The 11,403-nt window shown below is 38.9% G+C and overlaps 1 protein-coding gene across 1 annotated transcript; it reads right to left on the bottom strand.

Annotated features, from left to right (window-relative positions):
• Window positions 1-4,391: 4,391 nt before the first annotated feature.
• Window positions 4,392-5,300, bottom strand: LOC139154232 (vomeronasal type-2 receptor 26-like). Its single transcript, XM_070728661.1, has one exon. It carries the CDS (start codon window positions 5,298-5,300, stop codon window positions 4,392-4,394), a length of 909 nt encoding a protein of 302 aa, XP_070584762.1.
• Between the last annotated feature and the right edge of the window lie 6,103 nt (window positions 5,301-11,403).

The raw sequence follows: 11,403 nt of genomic DNA, 5'->3' as shown, positions 1-11,403 counted from the left end.
TTACAATAACGGGTAATGGGCAACGGCTGAGTGCATCAGCATGAGGAATACTCCTGCCAGGCCTATAAATTAATTCATATGAGTAATTTGCTAGAAACATGACCCAACGATTCATGCGAGGGGACAAAATCTCGGGGGTTTGACGGTTCCCGGCCAGAATTCCCAGTAGGGGTTGATGGTCTGTGACTAATTGGAAACTATGGCCATACAGGTAATGGTGGAAATGTTTAACTGCTGCCACCAATGCTAAGGCTTCCTTATCCAGCTGTCCATAATTCCTTTCTGGACGGCCCAGGGTCCTCGAGTAGAATGCGATAGGGGCTTCTTTCCCTGAAGGCAACAGATGGCTAAGTACAGCGCCGATGCTGTAGGGTGAGGCATCACAGGCTAAGGTGAGTGGCAATTCTGGACTGTACTGAATGAGGACATCATGGGACGCCAACAACCCTTGACCAAGCCAAGTGGGAAACGCCTTTGGTCATGGCCATAAAATCTGACGGGTCAGTGCGATTATGTGGGGACTATAAGTGTACTGTTAATAGGGCACTTGCACACCACTCGTATCCAGTGCCTATGGTGGCACATTTGCTACACTCATTGGAGGGGGGCAAAGTTTTTGCAAAAATTGACCTGTCCAGGGCATATCAGCAGTTGGCCGTGGACCCTGAGACAGCGGATCTACAAACCATCATCACTCATCGGGGGGCATTTCGTTGCACGCATTTACAATTCGGAATTAGCTCTGCCCCCGGGACATTCCAAGGGCTCATGGAGTGATTATTGTACGGAATTCCAGGGACTTTACCTTATTTTGATGATGTCATCATTTCCGCGTCATCCCACCCTCGTCGCCAGTGTAGTGACCAAGCGGACAGCTGAAGCAGGTACAACTCAACTTTATTAACCTTAACTCAGAATGGAACATTTACCACATTTCATTTCATTTCATTTCATTTATTGGATTTATATGCCGCCCCTCTCCGAAAACTCGGGGCGGCTAACAACAATCATGAACAATGTACAGTAAACAACTTGACAGGTTATTTATACTCAGCAACCAACCAATGGGAACGCAACGTTGTTCCCTACAAATAGCTCCCCCTACTGTTGCTAGGGACATAACAATCAAGAATGTCAGTGAAGGTTTACACTTCATTGGTATTTGATCATATTTGGATACCTGTCTGTTTGTAATCTTTTTGTTAATTTTTTTATTTTTCTCTACCTTCACAAACACAGATTTAACATGTTTATACCTTTCAGTATTACATACATCATACAAAGTTCATAATTGTACATTTTTGCCCTTTATTCATAGACCCCTATTTATTTATTTATTTTTAAAAATGCAGTAGCCTGCTCCTTTAATTACCCTTTCTTGCACCCCCTTCCTCCTTCCTTCTTTCCTCCTCTTTCATCCTCTCCCTTCTCTTAAACCTCTCTCTCCCTCTTTTTTCTTCCTCTCTCTCTCTCCACCTCTCACTCCTTCTCTCCCTTCCTTTCTACTTTCTCTTCACCCCTCTAGTATATGGTGACCAGATTTTAACATTGGTAAAGCAGGACACCATTGACCAGGGGGGCGGTGTGTTTGTTGATTAAAAATTTGGTCTAAATTGTAAAAGCCTCTGTAAAAGCCTTCAGAGGGATGCAAGAGAGATTGGTGGTAGTGGGTCAAATCTAGATTACCTTTGCATTTAAATTTAGATTTTTTTAAAAAAATTGAAAATTACTTTGAAATCTAAAAAGAAGTATGGGTAGAAGCATTCAGAAGAAACCAGAATTTAGGACTTGATACTGGGAAGTTTAAAAATTGCAGCAAGGATGAATCTTGCCAATGTAGTAATAGCTTGTCTATGATAAGATGTGGACTTGATTTGGCAATATCAATTCAAACTGGGGATTTTTGCTTTATATTGCAAACATTACAAACATTTATATTTTTAAAAAAGCTAGGAGGACCAATCTTACTTTATTTCTGTTGTGTGGTTTCTGTGCCAGCCACTCTTGGTAGGAGATCGGGGTCTGCTCCAGTGTGAGGATGAAAGAGTTCACCACATCTGCCAGGACTCCTCCAGTTCCTGATTTCCTGATGAATCATGAGGAAAACAGGAACTAGAGGAGTCCCGGCAGATGTGTTGAGCTCTTTCATCCTCACACTGGAGCAGACCCCGATCTCCTACCAAGAGTGGTTGAGCACAGAGACCACACAAAAACACCAGTGCAGTGACTGTGGTGCACCGTGTTGCCGTAAAGCAAATAATTAGACATCTGTAGAGTGGGTCTGGATATTTAGATCAGGCCAGGGTCTGGGTCTTTATGGTATTGGGTAGAACTGAGTTAATTATATTAGTCCAGCCCTCTAAAACCATCCCAATTTCTCATGCGCCCCCATGGCAAAGTTAAATGCCCACCTCTGATATAGCCAATAGATTAATAAAACATTTACCAGATGTAAAGCATTGTAAAACGGTGAAACAAATTAATGTTTGTTCAATGAATTATCAGAAGGGGTGTCAGGCTTAGCAATCCTGAATGATATTTCATTGTAATACCATATAAAGTGAAAAGTAGAATGTATTACCATATAAGGTAAAAGATAGAATGTAAGCATGCTAAAGCTGAGTCATTGGGCGTGAACTGCAACCTGATTGGGCCAGGGCATTATATGATGTAGATCAACTTCATCATTCCCTTGTGGCCATTTGCTATTGGTGGTGGTTGTTAATTGGCTGGCTGGAGCAGTTTGAGCATGACTTAGATATTGAGTAGAAATGAAATAGTGATAGAGAAACCTGGATTGGTTTGGTATCTACTAGAAACCTGGATTGGTTGAATATCTACCTGGAAGTAAGCTGAATATAGCTGATGTAAAGTTCCAGTATATAGAAGACCGAAGATATTTTTCACTGAAGAGTAAACTACTGTTTTATACAAATATGTCTTTGTCATTTATCTGGTTCATTAAATTGCCACAATATAGCCTGATATCTTATCTAGTCCTCCTGCCTGTGCATATATATGGACAGATACTCCCTGCACTCCAGGGAGTCAATGAAGGCCTCTATTCTACGGTTCTCCATCATCATAGGACAGTGGTGGCAAACCTTTTTTCCCTCAGGTCCCAAAAGAGCATGTGTTTTTGCTATTGTGCATGCATGAGTGTCCACACCCATAATACAATGCCTGTTGAAGGTGAAAAATGCTTCCTGCACTCCCAGGAGGCCCTCTGGAGACTGGAAACAGACTGTTTCCCAACTTCTGGTCGGCCAGTAGGCTCATGTTTTGCCCTCACCATGCTCCAAAGGCTTCCCTGGAGCTGGGGGAGAGTAAAAACAAACTCCCCCACCCCTCTGGAGGCTCTCTGGAAGCAAAAAATGCCCTCACAGAGTCTCTGTGTGAGCCAAAAATCAGCTGGCAAGCACGCACATGCACATTGGAGCTGAGTTCACATATTAGCATGGCTCAGGTGCCAAAAGAGCATATGTATGCACTATTGTAAATGCACCCGTACCATAGGTTAGCCATCACTGTCATAGGACAAAGATGAAAACTGTTTCATCTGTAAAAGGGTTGACCTATTTTTCTCTCTGAACAGAGAATAGGGAAGTGCACCTTCCCACATTGAAAATAATGACAAGCAGAATGAGCAAAATTTACTTTGAGCTTTAAATAATCCAGATAATAGGCCTATGCATTTAAGACATTTCTTTACGATGTGGTTATTTGAAATACACTACCGTTTTCTACTTAAACAATTGTTTAAAAATTCACTGAACCTATATTATGTACATATAACAAATATTTATTTAATTCTTTTAAAAAACAGAACAATTTCAACTAAAATTGACGATGTCAATATTGAAGGAAAATTAATAAATCAATATTTATTTGTTTTAAATTTCTCTATCAATTATTATTTTGATATAAATAAATAATTCAAGGCAGCTAACATAATTAATATTCCTTGCTCCTCAAATTTTCCTAAGAAAATTGGGGAAAAGACCTAGCCACGCAGCAACGTGTCTGTGGTGTTTGAAGTAGAAATAAAGCTCACAATTTTCTGCTTTCTAGCTTTGTACCTTAACTGCAACAGCAATAGCAATAGCACTTAGGCATATATGTACAACTTCACAGTGCTTTACAGCCCCCTCTATTTGGTTTACAGTCAGAATATCACCTACAATAATCTGGGTCCTCATTTTACCCACCTAGGAAGGATGAAAGGCTGAGTCAACCTTGAGCCTGGTCAGATTTGAACTGGAGAACTACAGCAAGCAGTCAGCAAAACCTGCTTGCAGTACTGCACTCTAACCACTGTGCCACCATGGCAAGACCAAACTGGCTCCACACTTCCTCATACCTGTTCAAAAACAGAAAATAGTGATAAGAATTTATACTATTCTGTCCTTTTCTCTTTTGAGCTGCTGTTTTGTGTTCAAATCAGGCCTCAACACAATGATGTACAACTTGGGAGAAAAGATACAAAGCAATAATCCAGCAGTGGAAGCTATAATGGAGAAGATTTCCACAGTAACCATATATTTTCCCTTTGAACTCAGGTATGCTGGAATAAAGGACAACCATACACTCCAGAAGACCAACATGCTGAAAGTGATAAACTTGGCTTCATTGAAAGCATCAGGCAATTTCCTTGCTAGGAAGGCCAGTGTGAAGCTGACAATGGCAAGGAAGCCCATGTAACCCAAGACACAGTAGAACATGAAGGCAGATCCTTTGTTACACTCCAGAATGATTTCTTCTGCTACTGATTTCATGTCAGCATTAGGGAATGGGGGAGAGATGATCAGCCATATAGCACAAATTTTAATTTGAATAAAGGAGCAGCAGGATACTATAAATGTGCCAAGTCTGTTCCCCACCCACTTGGTCATCTTGGATCCTGGCTTGGTAGCCATGAAAGCTAGAACCACAATGATGGTTTTGGCCAAAATGCAAGAAATGGCCACTGAGAAGATGATGCCAAAGGCAATTTGACCAAGGAGGCATGTCACCTTGTGAGGTTTCCCAATGAATAGCAAAGTACAAAGAAATGATAACAGGAGAGCAACAAGGAGGACAAATGTGAGATTCTGGTTGTTAGCTCTGACAATGGGAGTATCCTGATGCTTAATAAAGATCCAAAAAACTCCAACTGTGATTAAAGAGAAGAAAAGAGAAGAACTAGCCATAACAGTTCCCAACGTTTCTTTGTAGTTCAAGAATGTTGTCACTTTGGTGAGACACAAAACCTGCTTCTCATTGGGATACTGATCTTCTGGACATTGAAAACATTCATCCATGTCTATGAAACAAAATATTGATGTTGAACTTCAATTGAAAGGGGAAAAAACCCAGACTTTATAAATGTTCAAAATGTGGACTATCAATTAACTTCTGAAAAATATATGTTGTATATTAAGATAGTTGTTGTCAACTTGTATTTCCATAAATCCATTTTTTGCTACCAATAATGAACATGCTTGCAATTCAACTACTGATCTCATCTGCCAAGTGTAACACTTGACACAAAACAGAAAATTTCCCATGCACATTTGACAATCTGCTTCATTAGTTGATATATACAATATATCTTACCCTCCCTGTTAGCAATCTTTCCTTCTGCACACCGAAGACAGTCATAGCAGCAAAATAGTTTCTCTTCTATCTTGATCTTACTGTGGCCAATATCGCACTTCCCATTACACAGAGAAAATGGCTGGGTCTGTCCATGAATTTTAAAAATAAATAAATAAATAGGTAAGCTTTAGCTTTGGAAAATAGGCATCTCAGTGACTTTTAGTGTATATAATATATAATATATATATATTATTCTTTTGATATAATAATGTGAGACAGCAAAATCTGGTTTGGGGTTTGAAAGTTTTGAACAGCTTTTTGCCTCAGTGCGAGCATATGCAATTTTGGTATGAAATCTGGATTGAATACAATGTGATTGGTCAATACCTGGTTAAACCTGCTTGGCCACACAATATCATCTTCATAAATGAAGACCATTTCTTCATTGGAGTCCTTAAGGTTGATGCCTCCAACTTGGACTTTCTTAAAAGACAAATTTGAAAATGTGATCCAGTTGAGAATATCAAATCCAGTCTCTAATTCTCCATTTTCATTGAACCCAATTTTTTGCCCGGCACTATTATTAAATGAAATTCTTCTAATCATGTAGTTAAGCTAAATCAGAAAATACACCAAACAGAAATATAAATAAGAATGTACAACAGCAATCTTTTTCCCTTTTAAATTATATAAACAGAATCTTCATTACGTACAATGAAAAGAACAAATAAAATAAAATATTATTCAGATTAATTTAATACAGACTAATTATTTTAAGCAGATTTTTGAAAAAAACCCATTGAGAAACATGTTTGTATTGAAGAGAGTATAAAAGAGTATAAGGGAAGAATGTTGCAAAAGACTTTAAAATATATTTTAAAAAATTCAAATCACAATCATGAGAACTTTCATACATTTTTAAAAGGTTTCTAGTATAGAAATGTCAACAATCTCCATAGATTTGTTTTTTAAAAAATTGCATTTTGAATATGTTTTGGATTTCAGAAATTTCTCAAAATTAGCAGATTCAGTAAACATAGGAGGAAGGAAAAAAGTAGTACCAAATGAGCGATATAACATATTGGTCTTGGACCAAATAAAAATATAGAATAAAATGTTTAAAATAAATTATATGCATGCCATCTAGATTAATAAATTACATTGCTGATTGTAATTATGATTACAGCACAATGTAAATGTAAATGTCTGACGTCTCACTAATGGGAGCATTAACTGACCAGCTGGGTGCACCCATCTCTCCGTCTGATTCCTCTCCCCCATTATCTGACCTTGGCAATTAATCTTCATTATGAGAATCTGCTGGCAATAACACACATCTCTGTGAACCCGAGAATTCCCCTGAAGCAACATCCAAATTTCCCATTGCAAAAGCTGGCCCAGAGTCAACCACAATACCATCTAGAAAATATCTTGTTTAGTCTTACTAAATTATCAATGCCAAGGTGTTTGAAAGGCAACAGCAAAATGTTTATTCAAGGACAGGGGGCATGGCCACATGCTGTCGCGACACAGGATTTCCCATGCTCTGCAGAGGAACTCCAATATCTATTTCACATGGGGGATTTGATTCCATAGAATCCAGTTCAGAATCTCCCTGGAGGAGTGGTGAAGAAGTGGGATGCCGTCGGTGACCTGGGAGTGTGGAACACCCCCCCCCCCCCCGAAAGCCAGCATAGAGCCCATGTAACTGGAAATTGACTCTTGCAGTTGTTCAAGCCACAGCAGCTACAAATGAACTGAGTGTTTATTGTGGAAGATTGCATTGCTGGAAGAAGATTTTGGAAAATTTTTAAACTTTAATGGGGAACAAAAGGATTAAAAACATTAAGCAGCTATCTAGCACATTGAAAATCATAGATGAATTAATATTTAAAAAGCATACTAAAGCCCAATTGTGAGGGTTTTAAACTTTGAATTATGGAACAAAAGACCCAGTAGATTTTTTTTAGTAGCTGGGAGAAGAGAAAAAAAATGATTTATTTGAGTTGATTTAATGATGAATAAGGAAAAGACTTGTGGGAGCAATGAAGAGCACCATCTGCTGTTGGGAGGAAATACAGTGGTACCTCAAGATACGAACCCCTCGTCTTACGAACAACTCGTGATACGAACCCGGGGTTCAGAAAAATTTTGCCTCTTCTTACGAACTTTTTTCAAGTTATGAACCGGCGTTCGGAGACTGCTGGGAAGCTGCGCGGCTGTTTTAAAAGGTGACAGCCGGGCGGCGGCGCTTCCCAGAAGCCTCCCAAACGCTGGTTCGTAACTCGAACAAAGTTCGTAAGAAGAGGCAACATTTTTCTGAACCCCGGGTTCGGTTCGGGAGGTTGCTGGGAAGCCCCGCAGCCCGGCTGTCACCTTTTAAAACAGCCGCGCCGCTTCCCAGCTGTCTCCTGAAGCCGAATGTGGAAGTTCGGCTTTGGCGTTCGGCTTCAGGAGACAGCTGGGAAGCGGCGCGGCTGTTTTAAAAGGTCGCAGCCGGCCTGGAGGGCTTCCCAGCACCCCCCCGAACCCCAAACCCGGGTTTGGGGGGTGCTGGGAAGCCCCCCAGGCCAGATGCGACCTTTTAAAACAGCCGCGCCGCTTCCCAGCTGTCTCCTGAAGCCAAACGCCAAAGCCGAACTTCCGCATTCGGCGTTCGGAGACAGCTGGGAAGCCGCGCGGCTGTTTTAAAAGGTCGCAGCCGGCCTGGGGGGCTTCCCAGCACCCCCCGAACCCCAAACCCAGGTTCGGGGGGGGGCTGGGAAGCCCCCCAGGCCGGCTGCGACCTTTTAAAACAGCCGTGCCACTTCCTAGCTGTCTCCTGAAGCCGAACGCCAAAGCCGAACTTCCACGTTCGGCGTTCTGAGACAGCTGGGAAGCCGCGCGGCTGTTTTAAAAGGTCGCAGCGGGTCTGGGGGGCTTCCCAGCACCCCCGAATTCGGGGGGGTGCTGGGAAGCCCCCCAGGCCGGCTGTCACCTTTTAAAACAGCCGCGCAACTTCCCAGCAGTCGCCAAAAGCCGTTTTTTTGGGGGGGGGGGTTGGTTGCACGGATTAATTGACTTTACATTGTTTCCTATGGGAAACAATGTTTCGTCTTACGAACCTTTCATCATACGAACCTCCTCCTTGCACCAATTAAGTTCGTATCATGAGGTATTACTGTATCTTCATATAATGAATGGTTATTTTAACATCTTTTATTTTAATGTCTGCTGGCCTTGAACTGAGAAATATTTTGATAATCTGGGAGAATATAAGATTTGAGCAATTTGGTAATTCTATCATAACTATATTTTTATCATTGGTTTGCACTGAAACATTTGGAATAAATTCTACCGAAAATGACATTTTAATAGGCTGCTGAAAAAGATTACACTGATTTTACTAACAGCCAAATTGCTGTAAGGAACTGTGAACTCTCACTTTGGTATTATGGAGGCAGGTGAATATGAGGATCTTGTGGCCTCTTTTAAAAAATGGAAAAATATTTGCGATTATTAGGGTTTTATGTGCATATGCTTTAATTGGAGTGAATGAACTTGGAATGAACTTTGATGTATTAAAAACTAAATACAAATAACATATCTAAATTCACCTAAAAGGAAAGAATTATAAAGTCTGGGAAACAGACACTTTTTTGACAGCTGGACTTATTGTGTAAGCTTATTAACCATGACTTGGTTAACATGGAAGTAAGTGACTATGAAGAGTTGGTAGCTTTGTTGTAAGACTGTTGCAAAGACTTAAATTAGTAAAAAGGAATTATTTCAGAAATTGCAGATGAAATAAAAATAGAAAAAGAAAAAACACAAGAAGATAATAAAATTATAATGACAAAGAAAGAAAATGACTCAGAACAAAAAGGAAGCAAAAAGGAATAGAAAACAGAAGAAGAAAAGCAGGTAGAAGACTTTCAACTCGACAGTGGAAAAATAGAAGAAGACATAGAAAATGAACAGTTTAAAGATAATACTCATTTTATGATTGTTACTTTGGGTTTAATAGTGATAGAAAAAAATAAGCAAAGATATAGATAGAAGAGACAGGACAATAGGATTAAGAAGGATTAAAGGAAAATCTATAATATTAATAAACATTAAAAAGGTGCAAGAAGTGCATAATAGAAATCGGGGATACAAAGATAAAAGAAAGTAGGGGGGGGAGAAAAGCCAAGGAAAGAAAAAGGCAACTTAAAGAAAATGGATGAATTCTGCTTTTTTATTATAGAGGAGAGAGATATGCTCTTACCACTATTTATATAATAGTAGTTCATGCAGTAGTTGATGAAACATAAAATAAGTATTGGTATAAATAAATGATAATTTATGGGAAACGGTAATTATATTATAGATTGTTATAAAAATGCAAATTGAAGTTTAGTATACACTTGGTCTTATTAAAGTGAAATAGAGCAGGAAAAAAAGTATGAAATGAGGTATAATGTGAAAACCTAGGAATTGAATAACTGTTACTTCCCTTCATTTTTTTTATTTATCCTACTCTATTCTATTGTTTCTTTTTATATGTTGTAAGCTACCCCAAGTCATCGGAGAGGGATGGCATATAAATCCAATCAATCAATCAATAACAAACAAACAAACAAATAAATAAATATGTTGACTCTGTAAACTGCTTAGAGAGGGCTGTAAAGTACTGTGAAGAGGTATCTATCTATCTATCATCTATCTATCTATCTATCTATCTATCTATCTATCTATCTATCTATCTATCTATCTAAACTTCAATGCTGCCCAATCCCATTTAGCTTATAGAAACTTTTTTGTGACTCTAATTATAGAGTCATTATATAGAGTTTCTTCTTTTTATATATTTACATAACATTACATATGGATATATTAATATGGATATATTTTTTATTTGCTCTGAGACCGCAAAAATAAAAAAGCTAAATTCAAATTTACCAAAAATGTACAGTTTTACATTGGACAAATGAATTCTTAGAAGAATGAATTTATTTAGAAATCTAGTAGGAAGATAGAGTGAGACATCTATAATTTGTCTTTTGGAGGATTTTACCTTCCATAAATGTTGATTCAAAAGTTTATCCTTGATTTTTCTCCCTGTTCTGTATTTCACTATAGATGAATAGAATGCATGCAAAGCATGTGCCACCACATAAATTGCATTGTAGACACTGTAGCTGTGGCCACTCATTTCCATTTCAAAGACAGATGTAGGAAGAATCTCCAGTTTCTCCTTTCCAGTACAAGTGGCCCCATTTGACTTTTGTATTACAGAGGTGTGGAAGGAACATCCAAAGGCATTTTCCCAGAAGATCTTGATAAAAATGTCATCCTTTTCCAAGATAGGGTTTCTCATCTGAACAAATTGCTGGAATCCCAGTACCTTCTCTGAGTGAACTGCAAAAGATAAAGCACCATGAAGGAAAACCATATCCATATTTCTTTGAAAGGGAGTTGATGTGAAATCCATCTGGATTGTCATAATCCAAACTTTCCCTTTTGTCCAGAGTGGGAAATCATCATCTTTCAAATTACTGGAAAGGAACCTTAGAGTCATCATGTTACCACTTTCACCATGAACTACAACTACAGTGACATTACTTTTCATAACAAATCTGTACATGTTAAGACCTATTTTATACAGGTTTTTCAGATTATTCGAATGAACAGATTTGGGAAATCTTGCAATGAAGTCAAAGCAGATGCCACTCTGGGTAGCCAAGGGAAGCATCCTGCGCAGAAATATTTCACCACTCTCATTGTCTACTAACAACATCCCAACCCATGTCCATGTGAAATATAGCAATAATTGAGAAATTCCCTTGTACTGACTGTCCATAT

This window comes from Erythrolamprus reginae, chromosome Z (assembly GCF_031021105.1).
Source record: "Erythrolamprus reginae isolate rEryReg1 chromosome Z, rEryReg1.hap1, whole genome shotgun sequence".
In the NCBI taxonomy this organism is placed as follows: Eukaryota; Metazoa; Chordata; class Lepidosauria; order Squamata; family Dipsadidae; genus Erythrolamprus; species Erythrolamprus reginae.
Note: the sequence above shows the minus strand (reverse complement) of the source record. Positions and strands in the feature narration are given on the sequence as shown.

Coding starts and splice junctions, on each gene's coding strand:
- LOC139154232 (XM_070728661.1), bottom strand. CDS start 5,300: ATGGATGAATGTTTTCAATGTCCAGAAGATCAGTATCCCAATGAGAAG.